At 45.5% G+C, this 22,033-nt stretch overlaps 1 protein-coding gene across 4 annotated transcripts in view; it reads left to right on the top strand.

Moving 5' to 3' along the window:
• Positions 1-22,033, top strand: part of cep192 (centrosomal protein 192) — a 213,953-nt gene that overhangs the window by 60,012 nt on the left and 131,908 nt on the right. For all 4 annotated transcript variants that reach the window (XM_038808642.1, XM_038808645.1, XM_038808641.1 and 1 more), the window contains exons 16-21: positions 84-207; positions 2,076-2,206; positions 2,462-3,698; positions 5,187-5,280; positions 12,919-13,033; positions 19,307-20,192. In XM_038808642.1, the coding sequence (XP_038664570.1) occupies positions 84-207; positions 2,076-2,206; positions 2,462-3,698; positions 5,187-5,280; positions 12,919-13,033; positions 19,307-20,192 (2,587 nt within the window). The remainder of the gene's footprint in view (positions 1-83; positions 208-2,075; positions 2,207-2,461; positions 3,699-5,186; positions 5,281-12,918; positions 13,034-19,306; positions 20,193-22,033) is intronic.

Consider the following 22,033-nt stretch of genomic DNA (forward strand, 5'->3'; position numbering starts at 1 on the left):
TGTATAATTAAACTTCTGTTATCTATATATTTTGCTTTAAAGTTTATATTGGTAATAATTCAGACTCTTGCTAAATCTGTTAGCCTTCATTTGGATATTCCATAACATCACCAGAGCACAGAGCACCTGTTCCTTTATTTGAACCTAATTTGTCGCAAGCCAAACATGAAACCAGCGAGCTTTGCAGCGATGACACACTTCATTCAGGTAAAATAAATCTTATACATTTGTTTGCAAGAGTTGAGTATTCTTTAATAAATGTGCATGTTACCAAAGTTGAGTTTGTGATAATATAAATCATGAGAAATTACTGTTTCCACTGGTACGTGGGTCATTAACCAAAGGACACTATTTAAGATGATTAGGAAAAAAGCAAGAGGATAGAGGATATTTTAATTTTATATCCTGGAATGCAGTGCCGGAAAGGTGGAAGATGACAATAATAACTTTCAAAAAGGAATTGGAAATATATTTCAGAAGGAAGAATTTGCAGGTGTATGGGAAAAGAGCAGTGGAGTGGCTCTTTTGTAGAGTTGGTATGGACCAACTGGTCAACTGCTACACTATAAGAGTCTATTACTAGGGCACAATTCATAGAATAAGAGGTGATCAGTAGATTTGTTTGTTATAGAATTCCTACAGTGGAGAAGGAGGCCATTCGGCCTGTCTAGTCCACACCGACCCTCTGAAAGAGCACCCTACACAAGACCATTCCCCCGCCCTATCCCTGTAACCCCATAATCCCACCTAACTTGCACTGTCGGAGGAAACCCATGCAAACACGTGCCTACGCAGCAAGATTGCAAAGGTTCAAGAAGATGCCTCACCATCAGCACCTCGAGCAGTTAGGGGTGTGTAGTATGCACTGGCGTCACAAGAAATGTATACATTCCATGAACAAAAACCCTTTCATACCCCACACCATATCCCCTGCCCCCCACTCTCAGATTTTGGACACTTCATCAGAATATAGTGGCATCAGACTGTTGTGCACTGTTTTTGTTTTATTGGCTAATGGAATTTTAGCCTTTTTCTCAAGGAAGGTTGAAATACCATGGAGTGTACGTTATGATACGGCTGTGCAGGATCCTGGTTATATTCCAGCACTCCATACTACTCTAGGATATAGTGGCCTTGGAGGGAGTAAAGTTGAGAAACGCCACCATTTGATTGGACAGATAAAGCACTAATATTTCCTTGACTGGAACAGGTGGGGGTTGAGCAAGGGGTACAGAACCTTAAATTATAGCTTTCCCCTTTTGAGGGGGAGTGCTGACTGGTGGTGATTTAAGTTGAGAATTACCACACCAGGTGAGGGACAAGGTTTAGAAGGCAGACGTTCATAAATAATCTCAGCCAGTATGGGAATCTAACCTGCGGTGTTGGCTTTATCCTACATCACCAGCCAACTGGGCAGCACGGTAACATTGTGGATAGCACAATCGCTTCACAGCTCCAGGGTCCCAGGTTCGATTCCGGCTTGGGTCACTGTCTGTGCGGAGTCTGCACATCCTCCTCGTGTGTGCGTGGGTTTCCTCCGGGTGCTCCGGTTTCCTCCTACAGTCCAAAGATGTGCAGGTTAGGTGGATTGGCCATGATAAATTGCCCCTAGTGTCCAAAATTGCCCTTAGTGTTGGGTGGGGTTATGGGGATAGGGTGGAGTTGTTGACCTTGGGTAGGGTGCTCTTTCCAAGAGCCGGTGCAGACTCGATGGGCTGAATGGCCTCCTTCTGCACTGTAAATTCTATGATAACTGAGCTAAACCGGCCTCAATTAAGTTGCCTCAAAATCTGTGCTTTTCTAAAGTGTTAAAGTGCTGCAAAATTACATTTCTTGTTTTGTGTAAACTTAAATTGATGGCTACTTCAAATTGTCACTTGTTATTGTAAATTCTGTTTAAAACTTATATTTTTCACAGTTCGTGTTGCCATGGTGGAGTATCTGGTATTGTTGGTTGAGAGGAAAAGCAAAGTTTTGTTCACTATCTGTGCTTGTTCCTGTTTGTTCATTCTGTCTCACTCTTATTTTTCATGACTGTTACATTATTAAACATCATGGATTTTATTTTTATGCAGCTGACCTGAAGCAAAGTGATGAAGAAACTCCTACAGAATTTTCTACTACATTTCTGATTAATAAGCAGACTGAAAATGATCAATTTCAAAACAAGGAACCAAGTTCCAATATTTCCATGAATGAACATGGGGTCAGTGCCAATTTTGGTCTTTTTTATTCTTTCATGGGGCCTGGGTGTCACTGGCTTGGCCAGCGTTTTTTTTCCTATCCCTAATTACCCTTGAAAACAGCTGCTATGTTTAATATAATATGTGCTATGTATTAAACTCATTGACCTACTGAGTACAAACTTGCATTCAGAGAACATCATTTGGATATTTGCTTTAAATTGCACTTCAGATGATGAGCTTGTGACTAAAACCTTTCCCCTTTTATTTATACAAAGAGTATGAAACGTTTGAGTTCATGTGCGAAAGCTGAAGAACCGAGATTATTCAATGGCACAGATTCCATCTTGAGCATAAGTACAATTGCTTCTGCTATAGCTGATGCTTCCGTGAGTGCTGATCCTGCTCAGCTAGCTGCAATGATTTTAGAGCTTTCTAATAAGAACAGGAAGAAACTTGAGCCTGCAACAGCTAACAGGAAATCAAGTGTGCAGTTGCACGACCAGGAAAGCAGCATGAAGGATTTGAGTGTTTTTGTGGAGAAGAATTGTGAAAGATCTGAGGCCGGTGAAAGTGAAGTCATGAAATCTGAATTTAAATCATTGTTAGACTCTATTTCTGCTCACAGTTTAGATTCTGTAGTTTCATCTGAAAATTTGAGAAATCCTCCCATCACGTCCAATTCATTTTCAAAGAAATCTTCCTCGAGTAGAAGAGGCAAGCAAGAAAAGAAAACGATACATTCAAAAGAAGAGTTGGGCCAATTAAGTGCTATTGAAACAGAAAGTGTAACTCAGTCAGCTGAAACTTGTCAATCAGCCAAACTAGTTGAGGGTAAGCACAGACCATATAGTCAGAATGATCATACAAAATCTTTTGCACATGAGAAGAACAAGTTTCCTGATCCCAATCATGATGACAGTCAGCTTACCAACATAACGTTAATGACAAAACAAGGAATTTTTGAGAATCAAGTTATTTCAAGTGGAAATACTCTGACTGAAGTGCCAAAGATAAATGGCACAGTTATAGCAGTGGAGAAAAGTGATGAATCCTTTCTAACTACTTCGTCGACACGGAAAGTTTGTCTGGCAGAGAATGAACCGAACTTGGATAAAGCTCTTTGTCAAACACGGATTGAAAGCGGAGCAGATATGATGCAAAAGGATGTTGAGGAAAGGTCTTCAGATACATCACCTGATGGAAGAATGTTTAAGAAGGAACTGAAAAACTCAAATGTCACTGTTTCTTTACAACCCACGGCTGTTCAAGGTGTGGCAATGAATAATTCCAGCCTGCATTGTCCAAAAATGCATATCATTGGACCTGTGGAGCAAAAATTTAGGAAATCAACGAGTGCAACAATATACGAAGATGGCAGAGCAATGCGTGCAACTTCAAAGCCGCAAGTGGGAAGAGATAAACAAAAAAGCTCAGATCTCCATAACCAGGAAGAGGTGGTCAGCTTTCAGCAATCTAATTGTGACGTAGCTGCACCAAAGCGCAATGAAACTGGTAAGCCGTCACTAAATAATGAAGTACCAATTGCTTAAAATTATATTGGTTACTGTAATTAAAATAAAATGGCAATTTCTCTGAGGGCTACCTCTAGAACCATCCAACTTAATGAAGTGTAAACTTTTTAAAAACCATTTTGAGTACCCAATTCATTTTTTCCAATTAAGGGACAATTTAGCATGACCAATCCACCTACCCTGCACATCTTTGGGTTGTGGGGGTGAAATGCACACAAACACAGGGAGAATGTGCAAACTCCACACGGACAGTGACCCAGTGCCGGAATCAAACCTGGGACCTCGGCGTCGTGAGGCAGCAGTGCTAACCACTGTGCCACCGTGCTGCCCATGAAGTGTAAACTTGAGATCATCTGACTCTTGATTGTGTCTTAACTCGAACAAAGTCCCATTCCCCTGTCACCCTTGTTCTCGCTGACCTATGTTGGTTACCGATCAAAAATGTCCTGGTTTTAAAATACTGATCCCTGTTTTCAAATCCCTCCATAGCTCCACTTCCCACATTGGACATGTATTCGCCTCCAGCCCACAACCCTCCAAGATCTAATTCTAGATCTTGTGAATCCCCAAGTTTAATCATCCACCATTGGTGGCGATGCCTTGAGTTGCCTAGGCCCCACGCTCTAGAATACGCTTTCTCTCTTTCATTTTAAAGCTGTTCAGGTTAGGTGGATTGGCCATGCTAAATTGCCCCTTTATGAACAAAAGGTTAGGTGGATTATGGGGGTAGGGCGGAGGCCTGGGCTTAAGTAGGGTGCTCTTATCAAGGGCCGGTGCATACTCGATGGACCGAATGGCCTCCTTCTGCACTGTAATTGTAATACACTGTAAATGTCTATGATTTTCCACCTTCAAGACACTCTAAACCTACCTCTGGGCGAAGCTTTTGATCTGACCTAGTATCTCCTATGTGGCTTGGTGTCATTTTTTTTTTAACGCTCCTGTGAAGTGCCATGGGACATTTTATTACCTTAAAAGATGAATACAAGTTGGTAATGGAATCACTTGATTATATTTTTCAACAGATGTGTGTGTCTGGTAATGCACAATTTATGTATATAACTTTTAGTAGTTGAGCAATTTTCATGTGCATGTAATTTTATGCCAAAAAATACGTACTGGCTTTTAAAGTAACATATTTTATCTGTATTTGCCGTGTAACACTGATCAGATTTGAATTACATTGGAGAGTTATATAAAATATTTTGGGGTAGAAAATAGCAGCCTTGTGAATTATGTAAAGAAGTCTGTTTGTACATTGGAAGAAGCAATATATTTGCCAGTAAATTCATTGCTTCTAAATTCATAGGATGAAGTGAAGCTGTGGTCAGAGTACAGACAACTTTTGCAGCTCTGGTGTTGTGTGTTGGTGCTACCACAATACTGTTGACTACTGTTGTTGAAACTTAATTATATGATGGGTAGTAAATACATAATTTTTAAGTGAAATACATTTCTTTCATTATAGATCATGGTTCTGCAACAGATCAGGTCAATTTGAAGCCATTGACTCATTCTTCACCAAGCCAAGTAACAGATTTACAAACTGCCGCAAGGACAAGGTAAATCGGTTTGCTGTCACGTGTCCCTGCTCAATTTTATGAATATTTGTTTTACTGCATCCACTGCAAGTGGCAGGTAAAGAAGACCAGAAGTTTGAACATTTGTAATCAATTGGATGCTTTTCCCAGTAGAATACTAATATTTTTGTTTGCAAAGAAAAAGTACTCTGGAACACTTTCCCAAATCTCTTGTTCAAACCCAATTTAGTTCTGCTTTACATAGAACATAGAACAGTACAGCACAGAACAGGCCCTTCGGCCCTCGATGTTGTGCCGAGCAATGATCACCCTACTCAAACTCGCGTATCCACCCTATACCCGTAACCCAACAACTCCCCCTTAACCTTACTTTTTTTAGGACACTACGGGCAATTTAGCATGGTCAATCCACCTAACCCGCACATCTTTGGACTGTGGGAGGAAACCGGAGGAAACCCACGCACGCACGGGGAGGCCGTGCAGACTCCGCACAGACAGTGACCCAGCCGGGAATCGAACCTGGGACCCTGGAGCTGTGAAGCATTGATGCTAACCACCATGCTACCATGCTGCCCATACAGCACTTTTTCTTTATTGCTGAACCCAACCATTAGTAAGAACTATGGGAAGGGCATCGATAAATATCGCTGCCCAGCGATTCTTAAGTTCCCTCAACAAAGCACAATGACCATCGTTCTTCCTCTTTTCCCAACAGTTAAATAGTTTGCATGTGTACCCTGTTGCTTCAAAGATGACAATTAGACGCTTGCCGGGGGCTGAAACTTGGCCAGCTTCTGTAGAAACACAACCTACAGGAAAGGAGGGGAGAATTTGGATAAAGTGACAGAAGAATTGCCTACCCGCCTCTTGGATTATGACTGTCATGGATTGCAATAGATTTTGCCCATTTTCAAATCCCTCATCAACAAGTCACTAAAAGCAAACATTTTTTTTTGTTAAAAATATTTTAATTCAAACATTTTTCATTTTATACATATCACCAAATAACACATCCCATCCATCCATTTAACCCAATAGCATCCCCTCAAACAGCTGCCCCCCTACCTCCCCCCCCCCCCCCCCCCCCCCCCCCGAATTGAGCATCTTCACCCGAGGACCACCCATATCCACAAGTATCTTTAAAATTTACAGACTTGTTCTCTAAATGCTCCCCTACTGAAACTTCGACCGCCTGGCCGGGCTCATTCCTCAATACCAGGCCCAGTACAGCCCCTTCCCGCGTTGGACAATTTACACATTGTTTCAAGAGTTCCCCCCTGGAGGGTTCAAGAACCCTACTTAAAAATTCTGCCCCATCCAAGCCTCTCGCACCAAGTGAGTCCCAGTCAATATAGGGGAAGTTAAAATCACCTACCACTATGACCCAGTTGTTTTTTTACAACTTTCCAAAAATCTATCTGCATATCTGCTCCTCTATCACCTGCTGGATGTTGGGAGGCCTGAAGTAAACACACAACATTGTAATTCCTATTCTGAGCTCTACCCATATTGCCTCATTGCATGAGCCCTCCAAGGTGTAGTCCCTCGCTCCAGCTGTGATATTCTCACTAACCAGTAATGCAACTCCCCCGCCCCTTTTATATCCCCCTCTATCCTGCTGGAAGCATCTAAATCTTGGAACGTTTAGCTGCTAATCTTGTCCCTCCCTCAACCAAGTCTTTGTAATAGAAACAACATCATAGTTCCAAGTTTGCACTGAGTGCTGAGCTTGTGGCATTTGAGTGCTACAGTGAGAGTTTGGTGACTGAGGGAGTATAAGGGTTCATTTTTATTTAAAGTCTAGTATTTCTTTTATTTAGTTAATTAACTTAAAAGTTGCTGTTTGGTCTATAAGAGGGTGAATTTTGTATCAGCTTTAAACAAGGTTCTACTTGGACTTACTTGCACCTGGAGCTTGTTAATTAGTTAATTGCATTAGGCCAGTTTTCAGAAGCTAGAGTCACAGTATAAATAGGAGCTAGTTACAGTACAGACTTTGTTTGCATTGGAGTGCTGAGCTTGTGGCATTTGAGTGCTACAGTGAGAGTTTGGTGACTGAGGGAGTTAGGTGAGGAGGGAGTAAGGTGTTCCTTACATTTCATTTCCTTTATTTATCAAAGAGCGTGAAGGGAGCCAGGAGTTTAGAGTGCAGCTGACTGGAAGTAGAGTCGGAGGGCGGAGGTCCAGTTGGTCCACGGGGCAGCTAATTTTGTAAAGTAAGAGGGGATGGAGGCAAGGGCAGTTGCATGCTCCTCCTGGAGGATGTGGGTGGTGAGGGATACCACCGGTGTCCCCGCTGACTATACCTGCGGGAAGTGCACCCAACTCCAGCTCCTCAGAGACCGTGTTAAGGTGCTGGAGCTGGATGAACTTCGGATCATCCGGGAGGCAGAGGGGGTTATAGAGAAGAGTTACAGGGAGGTAGCCACACCAAAGGTACTGGACAAGAGTAGCTGGGTTACAGTCAGGGGAAAGAAAACTAACAGGCAGACAGTGCAGGGATCCCTCGTGGCCATTCCCCTTCAAAACAAGTATACCGTTTTGGATGCTGTTGGGGGGGATGACCTACCGGGGGAAGGCCCCAGCGGCCAGGTCTCTGGCACTGAGTCTGGCTCTGGGGCTCAGAAGGGAAGGGGGGAGCATAGAAAAGCAATAGTAATAGGAGATTCAATGGTATGGGGAATAGATAGGAGATTCTGTGGTCGCGAGCGAGACTCCTGAAAGGTATGTTGCCTCCCGGGTGCCAGGGCCAGGGATGTCTCTGATCGTGTCTTCAGGATCCTGAAGGGGGAGGGTGAGCAGCCAGAAGTCGTGGTGCACATTGGTACCAACGATGTAGGTAGGAAAAAGGGTGTGGAGGTAATAAACAAGTTTAGGGAGTTAGGCTGGAAGTTAAAGGCCAGGACAGACAGAGTTGTCATCTCTGGTTTGTTGCCGGTGCCACGTGATAGCGAGGCTAGGAATAGGGAGAGAGTGCAGTTGAACACGTGGCTGCAGGAATGGTGTAGGCGGGAGGGCTTCAGGTATTTGGATAATTGGAGCGCATTCTGGGGAAGGTGGGACCTGTACAAGCAGGACGGGTTGCATCTGAACCAGAGGGGCACCAATATCCTGGGGGGGAGGTTTTCTAGTACTCTTCGGGAGGGTTTAAACTAATTTGGCAGGGGAATGGGAACCGGATCTGTAGTCCAGCAACTAAGGTAGACGATAGTCAGGACGCCAAAGCACATAGTGATGCAGTGGGGAAGGTAACACTGACAAAGGAGAGTACTTGCAGGCAAGGAGATGGGTTGAAGTGTGTATACTTTAATGCAAGAAGCATCAGGAATAAGGTGGGTGAACTTAAGGCATGGATCTGTACTTGGGACTACGATGTGGTGGCCATCACAGAAACTTGGATAGAAGAGGGGCAGAAATGGTTGTTGGAGGTCCCTGGTTATAGATGTTTCAACAAGATTAGGGAGGATGGTAAAGAGGTGGGGGGGGGGGGTGGCATTGTTAATTAGAGATAGTATAACAGCTGCAGAAAGGCAGTTCGAGGGGGATGTGCCTACTGAGGTAATATGGGTTGAAGTTAGAAATAGGAAAGGAGCAGTCACCTTGTTGGGAGTTTTCTATAGGCCCCCCAATAGCAGCAGAGATGTGGAGGAACAGATTGGGAAACAGATTTTGGAAAGGTGCAGAAGTCACAGGGTAGTAGTCATGGGCGACTTCAACTTCCCAAACATTGAGTGGAAACTCTTTAGATCAAATAGTTTGGATGGGGTAGTGTTTGTGCAGTGTGTCCAGGAAGCTTTTCTAACAGTATGTAGATTGTCCGACCAGAGGGGAGGCCATATTGGATTTAGTACTTGGTAATGAACCAGGGCAGGTGATAGATTTGTTAGTGGGGGAGCATTTTGGAGGTAGTGACCACAATTCTGTGACTTTCACTTTAGTAATGGAGAGGGATAGGTGCGAGCAACAGGGCAAGGTTTATAATTGGGGGAAGGGTAAATTCAATGCTGTCAGACAAGAATTGAAGTGCAGAAGTTGGGAACATAGGCTGTCAGGGAAGGACACAAGTGAAATGTGGAACTTATTCAAGGAACAGGTACTGCGTGTCTTTGATAGTATGTCCCGGTCAGGCAGGGAAGAAATGGTCGAGTGAGGGAACCATGGTTGACAAGAGAGGTTGAATGTCTTGTTAAGAGGAAGAAGGAGACTTATGTAAGGCTGAAGAAACAAGGTTCAGACAGGGCGCTGGAGGGATACAAGATAGCCAGGAGGGAACTGAAGAAAGGGATTAGGAGAGCTAAGAGAGGGCATGAAAAATCTTTGGTGGGTAGGATCAAGGAAAACCCCAAGGCCTTTTACACATATGTGAGAAATATGAGAATGACTAGAGCGAGGGTAGGTCCGATTAAGGACAGTAGCGGGAGATTGTGTATTGAGTCTGAAGAGATAGGAGAGGTCTTGAACAAGTATTTTTCTTCAGTATTTACAAACGAGAGGGGCCATATTGTTGGAGAGGACAGCGTGAAGCAGACTGATAAGCTTGAGGCGATACTTGTCAGGAAGGAAGATGTGTTGCGCGTTTTGAAAAACTTGAGGATAGACAAGTCCCCCGGGCCTGACGGGATATATCCAAGGATTCTATGGGAAGCAAGAAATGAAATTGCAGAGCCGTTGGCAATGATCTTTTCGTCCTCGCTGCCAACAGGGGTAGTACCAGAGGATTGGAGAGTGGCGAATGTCGTGCCCCTGTTCAAAAAAGGGAATAGGGATAACCCTGGGAATTACAGGCCAGTTAGTCTTACTTCGGTGGTAGGCAAAGTAATGGAAAGGGTACTGAGGGATAGGATTTCTGAGCATCTGGAAAGGCATTGCTTGATTAGGGATAGTCAGCACGGATTTGTGAGGGGTAGGTCTTGCCTTACAAGTCTTATTGAATTCTTTGAGGAGGTGACCAAGCATGTGGATGAAGGTAAAGCAGTGGATATAGTGTACATGGATTTTAGTAAGGCATTTGATAAGGTTCCCCATGGTAGGCTTATGCAGAAAGTAAGGAGGCATGGGATAGTGGGAAATTTGGCCAGTTGGATAACAAACTGGCTAACCGATAGAAGACAGAGAGCTGTGGTGGATGGCAAATATTCAGCCTGGAGCCCAGTTATCAGTGGCGTACCGCAGGGATCAGTTCTGGGTCCTCTGCTGTTTGTGATTTTCATTAACGACTTGGATGAGGGAGTTGAAGGGTGGGTCAGTAAATTTGCAGATGATACGAAGATTGGTGGAGTTGTGGATAGTGAGGAGGGCTGTTGTCGGCTTCAAAGAGACAGATAGAATGCAGAGCTGGGCTGAGAAGTGGCAGATGGAGTTTAACCCTGACAAGTGTGAGGTTGTCCATTTTGGAAGGACAAATCTGAATGCGGAATACAGGGTTAATGGTAGGGTTCTTGGCAATGTGGAGGAGCAGAGAGATCTTGGGGTCTATGTTCATAGTTCTTTGAAAGTTGCCACTCAAGTGGATAGAGCTGTGAAGAAGGCCTATGGTGTGCTAGCGTTCATTAGCAGAGGGATTGAATTTACGAGCCGTGAGGTGATGATGCAGCTGTACAAAACCTTGGTCAGGCCACATTTGGAGTACTGTGTGCAGTTCTGGTCACCTCATTTTAGGAAGGATGTGGAAGCTTTGGAAAAGGTGCAAAGGAGATTTACCAGGATGTTGCCTGGAATGGAGAGTAGGTCATATGAGGAAAGGTTGAGGGTGCTAGGCCTTTTCTCATTAGAATGGAGAAGGATGAGGGGCGACTTGATAGAGGTTTATAAGATGATCAGGGGAATAGATAGAGTAGACAGTCAGAGACTTTTTCCCCGGGTGGAACACACCATTACAAGGGGACATAAATTTAAGATAAATGGTGGAAGATATAGAGGGGATGTCAGAGGTAGGTTCTTTACCCAGAGAGTAGTGGGGGCATGGAATGCACTGCCTGTGGTAGTAGTTGAGTCGGAAAATTTATGGACCTTCAAGCGGCTATTGGATAGGTACTTGGATTAGGGTAGAATAAGGGAGTGTAGGTTAACTTCTTAAGGGCAGCACGGTAGCATTGTGGATAGCACAATTGCTTCACAGCTCCAGGGTCCCAAGTTCGATTTCGACTTGGGTCACTGTCTGTGTGGAGTCTGCACATCCTCCCCGTGACTGCGTGGGTTTCCTCCGGGTACTCCGGTTTCCTCCCACAGTCCAAAGATGTGCAGGTTGGGTGGATTGGCCATGAAAAATTGTCCAAAATTCTATGATTAACCTAGGACAAAAGTTCGGCGCAACATCGTGGGCCGAAGGGCCTGTTCTGTGCTGTATTTCTCTATCTATCTACTAATCCAAGCTAAGTTCATCTGCTTTACCTGTTATACTTCTCGCGTTGAAACAAATGAACTTCAGACCACCAGTCCCACTGTGTTCAGCAATTGCTCCCTGCCTGCTCTTCCTCTTAGCCTTACTGTCCTTGGTCTCTAGCTCTCCTTCAGTTACTTCACCTGCTGACCTACTGCTCTGGTTCTTCCCCTCTCCCTCCCCGGCAACACTAGTTTAAACTCTCCTGAGTGATCTAGCAAGCCTCCTGGCCAGGCTATTGATGCCGCTCCAGTTTAGGTGCAACCCGTCCTCTTTGTTCAGATCCCACCTGCCTCAGAAGAGATCCCAATGATCCAGATATCTGAAACCCTCCCTCTTACACCAGCTCCTTAGACACGTGTTTAGCTACTCTATCTTCCTATTCCTAGCCTCACTGGCACGTGGCACAGGGAGTAATCCTGAGATTACAACCCTGGAGGTCCTATTTTATAATTTACTACCAAACTCCCCCTGCAGGACCTCGCCACTCTTCTTGCCTACATTGTTAGTACCAATATGTACCGTATCCTTTGGCAGTTCACCTCCTGTCAGAATATCCCATGCCTGTTCAGAGACACCCTTGTTCAGGAAGGCAACATACCATCCTGGAGTCCCTTTCACTGCCACAGAGGCACCTATCTGTGCCTTTGCCTATAGAGTCACCTATAACTACTGTTTTGACCCTCCCTGCTAAACAACAGAGCCAGCCATTGTGCCACAGCTCTGGCTGCTGCTATTTTCCCCTGTAACAACCCCCCCCCCCCCAAACAGTATCCAACGGTTGTTAGAGAGGGGGTAGCCACGGGGGATTCCTGCACCGTCTGCTGCCCCTTCTAACGGTCACCCATCTATCTGTCTGCACCTTGGGTGTGACCACGTCTCCAAAACTCCAGCCTATGACATTCTCGGCCACCTGCATGCTTCGAAGTGCATCTGACTGCTGCTTCATCCGATCCATGTGGTCTGTGAGGAGCTGCATTGGGTCCCTTTCCTGTAGATGTAGTTGTCCGGACCGCTTGAAGAGTCATGTATTTCCCACATCTCAATGGTGAAGCACTTCCTGCTGACTGACATTTCTAGCATTAATTAATTAATTTTAAAATGGAGAACTCTGGTGAGTACTGGAGATCTAGCAGCATCCAAGAAACCGTGGAGCTTGGGACCACCAGGAAAGAACGACCAACAAAACGAAATCTTTCTTGCATTGATGGTTTGTTATCTTAATATGTTAAGTGCAAGGTTTATTTTCTATTCCTTAAAATATATCTTACTTTTTCTAGTGGTTTCTCTTCATTGACATACTCCAACCCAAACCTTAGCAGACTAAGCTATATCTCTGGTGTAGATGAAACGTTGCAAAACAGTACAGCCATTGGCAGTCCTGCGAATGCTAAGGTAGGAAAAAGCTGTGGAAACCTTTAATTTTTTTATAAATGTTTTTATTCAGTTTTCATATTTTATATTGAACAAATTACAAATTGTTAGGAGAAAAAAAACAACAAACAAACACGCAAAAATTAACATACATATTTACAGGTAAGCATCTTCGTAGTAGTAACTGTGCCCGCCCCCCCCCCCCCCCCCCCCAACATGTTTATTTAGTTTGGTTTTGGGCCTTAGCTAGCCATCGAACCCCCGTACCGAACCTGTAGCCCCTCCCGCTACCTTCCCCCGACTATTCTTCCTCTTGTACATTGGCCACAAATAGGTCCCGGAACAGTTGCATGAATGGCTCCCACGTTCTGTGGAAGCCGTCGTCCGACCCTCGGATGGCAAATTTGATTTTCTCCATTTGGAGAGATTCCGAGAGGTCGGACAGCCAATCCGCAGCTCTGGGCGGTGCTGCTGACCGCCAGCCAAACAGGATTCTACGGCGGGCGATCAGGGAGGCAAAGGCAAGGGCGTCCGCCCTCCTCCCCAGGAATAGATCTGGCTGTTCTGAAACCCCGAAGACCGCCACTATCGGGCATGGCTCCACCCTCACTCCCACCACTTTGGACATAACCTCGAAGAAGGCTGTCCAGTACTCCACGAGTCTGGGGCAAGACCAGAACATGTGGGCGTGGTTGGCCGGGCCTCTTTGGCACCGTTCACATCTGTCTTCCACCTCCGGGAAGAACCTACTCATACGGGTTCTTGTTAAGTGGGCTCTATGTACCACTTTTAGTTGCGTCAGGCTGAGCCTTGCGCACGTGGAGGTGGAGTTGACCCTATGCAGTGCTTCGCTCCAGAGTCCCCACCCTATCTCCATCCCCAGGTCGTCCTCCCATTTCCTTCTTGTTGCGTCCAGTACGGTGTCGTCCCTATCTACCAGTCGGTCATACATGTCACTACAGTTCCCTTTCTCTAGGATACTTGCGTCTGGAAACCTTTAATTGACTGAATAATAATATTATTAATATTATTAAAGAAGTAGTAAAATCAAAGTAATTTTAATGTGGTAAAATTTCCCAAAGCATTTCACAAGAATGTTATTGAACAATATTTGACGTAGACCTATAAGGCAATATTGAGATTGACAGCCACATAAAAAGAGAGGTGGCCAAAACCACAGAGGTTTATGGAATGAATTCCAGAAAGTAAAACCCAAACAGTTGAACACGATCACCAGTGGTCATAATTGGTGGTATGCATTTATTTTGGCAAACATTGGGATGGATAAGGTTACAAGATAAGGGAGGGACAAAGCCAAGGAGATATTTGAAAATCATTGAGAGATAGAAAATCAAGGCATTGTCTAATCAGGCACAGGTCAGCGAATACAGGGTGATGGACAAATGGTTGTGAGATAGGGTATAGAACATAGAACAGTACAGCACAGAACAGGCCCTTCGGCCCTCAATGTTGTGCCCTTAACCTTACTTTTATCAGGGCACTACGGGCAATTTAGCATGGTCAATCCACCTAACCCGCACATCTTTGGACTGTGGGAGGAAACCGGAGCACCCGGAGGAAACCCACGCACACAGGGGGAGGACGTGCAGACTCCACACCGACAGTGACCCAGCCGGGAAACGAACCTGGGACCCTGGAGCTGTGAAGCATTTATGCTAACCACCATGCTACCCTGCTGCCCTTAAGTTTTGGGTGAGCTCAGGTTTACCTGAGGTGGAAAGTGGAAGACTAGCCAGGTGAGCATTGGAACAATTACATCTGGAGAGAAGAAAGGCATGAATGAGGGTTTCAGCAGGAGAACATCAAGTCACGGTGGAGAGGACATCTTCAAGTTGAAAGTTAATGGGTGAATGAGTAGTACATCTTAATGTTGCGTTATTTCATTGCCTGTTGTGGAAGTAATTTTAAAAGATTTAAATATCACAATTTCTTTTTTTAATTTTCCCAATTAAGGGGCAATTTAACATGGCAAATCCACCTACCCTGTACATCTTTGGGTTGTGGGGGCGAGACCCACGCAGATACTGGGAGAATGTGCAAACTCCACATGGATAGTGACCCGGGGCTGTGATTGAACCCAGGTCCTTGATGCCGTGAGGCAGCAGTGCTCACCACTGTGTCACCGTGCCACCCTAAAGATCACAATTTGGAATAGTTGTACAAACTTTCAATTATAACCACTTGTTCGAAAAAACAAATGTAGAAAGCACGTTGCAAAATATTTTTTTGTGCGTGCGCACATTTGGGATGTATGGTGGCATTAAGCAGGGGAGAAACGTGCATGAGGTGGCTCTCACTTTTAGCCCTTTTTGGCCAGATTCTGGGATTTGTTCTGTTTACGAAAAAAAAAACATTTGTCTGTTGAAATAAGGTGCTTACGTAGAGGAAATGCCCCGGAAGACCAGGAATAAAAAGCCTGAAAGCCGAAGTTTGATGACTGAATCGGAAGCTTTCCAGGGCACGTTAGTAGAGAAAATGGTGGAGACAGCTTCTGTGAATCCAGCAACTCCACTAACTGCTGAGATGCTTACCAGCATCTTGGTGGAATTTGAGAAGCAACGGCAGGTCGTGTCGGGGCACCTCCTCAAGTCGATGGAAGAGCCCCTGGCTCCCATTCGATGGTGTTCGAGAAGACACCATCGCTTCAGCAAGGGGAAAAGGAACAAGAAAGGAACAGAGCAGGAAAAATATTTGGCTTCCGTTCGGGATTCAGCGAGTAAGGAACAGACTGATGAAAAAAGATGGTGCCGAAAGCAGCCACTTTGGAGGGTCCCTGGGCAAAAAGAAACCTATGGAGTGCAGAGGTGCACCCATGTCACGCACACATAGTTGGAGCCGTGTTGGGTGCCCCTTGCGCAAAGGAGGGCCCCGGAGTGCAGAAGCCCGACCTTCTGGTGAGAACGTTGACTGCAGCCATTTTGGATGGCACCCTAACAAGAGGAAAACCCCGGAGGGCAGGGGACGTTCACCAGGTAAGTATGGTTGATCCGTTTGGGTGGTGGGGGGGGGCACCCAACCAGGATTAGGAGGGATGTGGTGGGGTGGACCACCCCATCACCTGGAATGTTAGGGGACTTAACAACCCGTTGCAAAGATCCAGAGTCTTTGCCCACAACAGGAGCCTGAAAGCCGACATAATCTTCTTGCAGGAAACACACCTGAGGGAAGGACCGACTGCGGGTAAGAAAAGGCTGGGTGGGACAGACGTACCATGTTACAGGACAAGGGCTCGGGGAGTAGCCATATTGCTTAGTAAGAGGACGAGGTTCACTGTGACGAGGACAGTTACAGACCAAGGGAGACGGTACGTCACAGTCAGCAGTGTCCGAGATGGGGCACCGGGAGTTCTGGTAAATGTGTAGGTGCCCAACTGGGACGAGACAGTCTTTATAAAGAAGACCATGCGGGGGGGGGGGGGGGGGGGGGGGGGGGGGGGGCAACTTCAAATGTCTACAGGGCCCACTGACAGACTGATCGAATCCCAGATCGGGGCAAAGGACAGGCAGGGCTAGGGAACTGGGGGCATTTATGGAACAGATGGTAACGGTGGACCCATGGCGATTTCTACTCCCCGGTGAGAGGGAATTTTATTTCTTCTTGCCGGTGCACAAGACATACTCACAGGTAGACTTCTTTGCAGTGGGGAAAGCAGTGCTTCCAGAAATAGTAAGAGCGGAATATTCCGTGACAGTCATCTCCGATCACGGTCCACATTACACGGATGTGAGGTTGGAGATGGGCCCTGCTGGCTGACAAAGTCTTCTGCCAAAAACACATCACAAGCCATAGGCACGTATTTACATAAAACCGGAACGGGAAAGTCTCCCCTTCCACGTTCTGGGAGACATTGAAGGCGGTGACTAGGGAAGAGATTATAGCCTAGATGGCACAAAGAGATGGGGAATAGGGCAGCCAGGCAACAACTGATCAACTCCATTCTGGAGGTCGACAGAAAATACTCCGAGGCCCCGACCGTAGAGCTTCTGGTGGAGAGGAAAAAGCTGCAAATAAACTTTAACCTTCTATCCACCAGGCAAGCAGTGCACCAACTGTGTCAGACACGGGAGATCTTCTACAAACACGGGGGAAAAGGCTGAACACCTCCTGGCTCACCAGCTGAGAAAGCAGGCAGCCACGAGAGAGCGCAGGTGAACATCAGGCGACTGCTAAATGTAATAATGACCCCTTCCGGGAAGAGAACGCCAGAGGTGATCATCTCCCTGAACGCAGAAAAGGCAGACTGGGGGCAAGATTCACCTCGTGGATGAAATTCCTGTATGGTGTCCCAAAAGCGAGTGTTCGGACCAACACCACCAGCTCTGAATATTTCCAGTTGCACTGAGGCACAAGGCAGGGATGCCTGCTGTCCCCGCTCTTGTTTGCCCTGGCAATCAAACCACTGGTAATCGCTCTGCGGGATGCAAAAAGCTGGAACGGTAACTTAAGAGGGGGCAGGCAGCACAACAGTGTCGCTCAATGCGGATGACCTGCTCCTCTACATCTTGGACCCACAGAACAGCTGATGAATGGCCCCCTCACTTTATGAAAGCCCTTGTTTGACCCTTGGATGATGTACTTGGATCGTCTCCAGGTCTGCTAGCCATCATTAAAAGCAATCATGCAATGAAGCAGCATTTTGGTCTAACCGAGATGTCCTCCATGGCCCCCATCTGCGGTAACCACAAATTCCCACCAGCCGTGCTTGACACCACCTTTAAAAAGTGAAGATGGGGCGGAGGGACACTAGCAGTTGGGGACCTTTTAGGTAGGGGACAGACTGGCGAATTTGGATGAGCTGATGGAGGACTTGGACCTGCCGAAGGGACAAGAGCTCAGGCACCTCCAAATTTTTTTTTTAAAAAATTCTTATAAATTTTGAGTACTCAATTCATCTTTTCCAATTCGGGGGCAATTTGGTGTGGCCAATCCACCTATCCTGCACATCTTTAGGTTGTGGGAGCGGAACCCACGCAAACACGGGGAGAATGTGCAAACTCCACATGGACAGTGACCCAGAATCGGGATCAAACCTGGAACAAGGTAGCGTGCTGCCTAGGCACCTCCAAATTAAACACTATCTCCACAAGGTGACGGCAGTACCCCAGGGCCCTGCGAGACACTTTACTCGAGGAACTAATCAACACAGACAGTAAGGAGGGGCAGACTGTGGGAACATATACGGACAGTTGCTGGACAGGGCAAGGCTACCACTGGACGAAGCTAGACGGAAAGGGAAGGACAAATTGGGGATGGCGGTGGGTTGGGGACTCTGGAGCAAAGCACTGAATAGGGCCAACGTCACCTCCTGCGCTCGGCGAAGCCTCATGCAGTTTAGTGGTACACAGAGCCCACCTAACTAGAAACCGAATGAGCAGGTTCTTCCTGGAGGTGGAGGACAAATGTGAATGGTGCCAGGGAGGCCTGGCCAACCATGCCCACATGTTCTGGGCATGCCGCCTTCGACGTGATGTCCAGGATTGTGGGGGTGAGGGTGGAGCCGTGTCCGGGAGTGGTAGTCTTCGGGGTATCGGACCAGCCAGATCTCCATATGGGGAAGAGGCCCAGCGCCCTGGCTTTCTCTTCCCTAATTGCACGCTGGCGAATCCTGGTCGGCTGGAGATCAGCAGCAGCACCCACAGCTGCAGATTGGCTGGCAGACCTGGAGATGATCCAAGTACATCATCCAAGAGTCAAACGAGGGATTCCATGAAGTTTGCGGCAATTCATCAGCATGTTCCAAGACCTGTTCGAGGCCAATAGTGACCGGGGTCCCATCTAACGGTGCAAATAAGCAAACTCGTTTGTAAATACCAGATATACATGAGCTGTTACAAACTGAAAAATGCCAAAAAGACGGTAGATTGTATCTGATGTATAGGAGCCAGTAACTTTCTTTTCGGCATGGTGGCACGGTGGTTACCATTGCTGCCTCAGTATTAGAGACCCGGGTTTTTTGCGCATTCGTCTGTGTCTACATGGGTTTCCTCCGGGTGCCCCGGTTTCCTCCCACAGTCTAAAGATGTGCAGGTTAGGTGGATTGGCCATGCTAAATTGCCCCCAGGCGGGGTGGTGGGGATTGGGCCTGGGTCAGGTGCTCTTTCAGAGTATAAGGGCTGAATGACTTGTTTCAGCACTGTCGGGATTCTACAATTCTGTCCTATGTTTATACAGTATTTGCATATTAATACAGCCATCATTGTTCAGAAATAACTGTTCTGTCAATGCCTTTAGCAAACCACATTCTGTTCCTAAAAGTGTAATTTTCTTTCACAGCATGACAAAACCATCGAACTAAGCACTACAATTATTCGATCAAGTCCCACTCCAACTCCAGACCAAACTTTAGTTAATCCAAGTGAATTGACATTTCCAAACTCATTGGAAGAACATGCAAATGATTCTTGCAAACCTTGCCCACAATCCGGTTGTGATCAACAGAAAAACCATGAAAGCAGAAGTCCTGTGGGAAAAGCAGAAGATGGATGTCTTTCACAAATAGCTGACAAGTTATCTTTTCGACAGACTGAGAAAGCAAAGATACTACAATCAGTTAATCAGCAATTAGATGCTTTTCCTCCTGCAGCATCAGGCAAACCAATGGCGTATGAAGAATCATCTGCACTACAAAAAACTGATCATATTCGTGGATCTACGGACAAGATGAACAAAATACATTGCGTTAAATTGTTGAATGCTGCCTCTACAACTAATGGTCCATTAGGTGTTCACCCACCATTAAATACTGATTGCAGATATATGCCTATTTCAAGCTTTAAACCTCAAGGGGCTTCTTCAGGTGGGCCCATGGCAGGTCCAACATTACTTACTGGGCATTCACTATTAACAACTCCACTGGCCCAGCAGTATTTGGGATCTCTGACCTCTAATGCCAATTGTCTAAATGTGCCTTTGACTTCATGCTACTTGGGCAACACTTTGTCTTCTAATATGCATAATCTTGCATCTGATGCTAATATACTCATGGGAAATATTCAAGAATTTGGGACTCAACTTGACCCTAAATTGAGAACAAGGATACTAGACCCAACTCAGTTCTACAGTGCACATACAATACCTTTGGATTTACAGTCCGTTAACTACTCTTCTCGAATGGGTATGATTGATCAGTGGTCAGGAGGATATCAATTGAAAGATGTTGGTAAGTTTTTCTAATAACTTCTGGAGTTGAAATTGTTGTTGGAACTGGAAATGCTGAATTTTTTTCACTTGATGAAGGAGCTACACTCCAAAAGCTATTGATTCCAAACAAACCTGTTGGACTTTAACCTGGTTATGTAAGATTTCTTACTGTGATTTATAAAATACATTACCTTGATCGCAAATTGGCACTATTCCTGTACTCTTGTGATAAAGGCCAACATACCATTAGCCATCCTAATTGCCTGCTTCACCTGCATGTTAGCCTTCAGTGGTTTACTGATGAGGGCACCCAAGTTCTTTTGCACATCTACACTTTCTAATCTATCATTTGAAAAAATACTCTGCATCTGTTCCTTCTGCCAACCTCATTTTTTCACATTAGATTCCATCTGCCATGTTCTTGCCCTGGGATGAGATGGTTGTCGTATGCATGGCAGAGTAAATTGGATTTATGTGCTTTGGAATTTAGAAGATGAGACATGATCTCATTGAATTATCAAGATCCTGAATTAGTTGACAGGGTAGACACAGATTGCTTTCCCTCTGGTTGACGCCTCAAAATAATAATATAATAATCTTTATTAGTGTCACAAGTAGGCTTACATTAACACTGCAATGAAGTTACTGTGAAAATCCCCCAGTCGCCACACTCCGGCGTCTGTTTGGCTACACTGAGGGAGAATTCAGAATGTTCAATTCCTCTAACAAGCACATCTTTCGGGACTTGTGGGAGGAAACCGGAGCACCCGGAGGAAACCCACGCAGACACTAGGAGAACGTGCAGACTGCACAGACAGTGACTCAAGCCGGGAATCAAACCCGCATCCCTGGAGATGTGAAATAACAGTGCTAGCCACTGTGCTACCGTGCAGCCCGAAGGGCACAACCTCAGGATAAAGGTTCAATTATTTAGCACCAAGATAAAATAAATTTCTTCACTCAAAGGATTGCGATTGTTTAGAATTCTCTACCCAATTGTAGATGCTCCACAGTTCAGTATGTTCAAGGCTGGGTTGGATGGATTTTGACCTAAGTCGAGGAATATGGGATGCAGGTGGGAAAATGAAATTGAGGCAGGGGATCAGCCATGATTGTATTGAATGGCAGAGCAGGCTCAGAGGTCTGTATGGTCTACTTCTAGTCGTAAGTTGACACACTTGTTAGAAGCATTGGTGCCGCATGATGCTGAATAATTTTGCTTAATTTCAATTTTAGTTGGGCACTCTCCAAAATAGAATGCTGTGAAATAACATTGGCACCCATATGTGCCAAGGAATCTTTTGAAGCCCCTTGGTATCAATGGCATCAAGAGCTTTCTGGTACTAAGAAAATGCTGACATGAAGACATTTTGACTTATTGGTGCCAGCATTGTATGCAAACAAAAGGCAAATTTAAATCTGATCTCTGCAGGAAGTAATTATCAATCCAGTTGCACAGGCCTTTTCTCAAGGGCTTATAGATTTCCGATTGTGGAATCACCAAGGAATTTTTTTCTTCAAGCAACTTCAAGCCAGATGGCAGCAGCCATTCTTGTGCAGGTTCCCCCTGTTGCGCTGAAACCAACATGTAAATGTGATCCTGAGGGGCACTGAGAGAACTATAATCCAAGAAAGCGTTGTGCTTTTAATCCCCATCGTGAAAGGTTGGAAACATGGTCTTCAGCAGTAAGGGAGTTCAGCAGTAAACCCTTGGATAACTTGCTGGGAAATGAGAGCTCAATATATGATTTATTGGCTGAGCAATGTATCTGTGATTTGACTGGATTGATTAGAGACATATTTGCACTGAGTAAGGAGGAGGGAAAAGAGTTAGTGGCAAAAGTCCCATGGTTGTATTAT

This window comes from Scyliorhinus canicula, chromosome 10 (assembly GCF_902713615.1).
Source record: "Scyliorhinus canicula chromosome 10, sScyCan1.1, whole genome shotgun sequence".
Classification (NCBI taxonomy): Eukaryota; Metazoa; Chordata; class Chondrichthyes; order Carcharhiniformes; family Scyliorhinidae; genus Scyliorhinus; species Scyliorhinus canicula.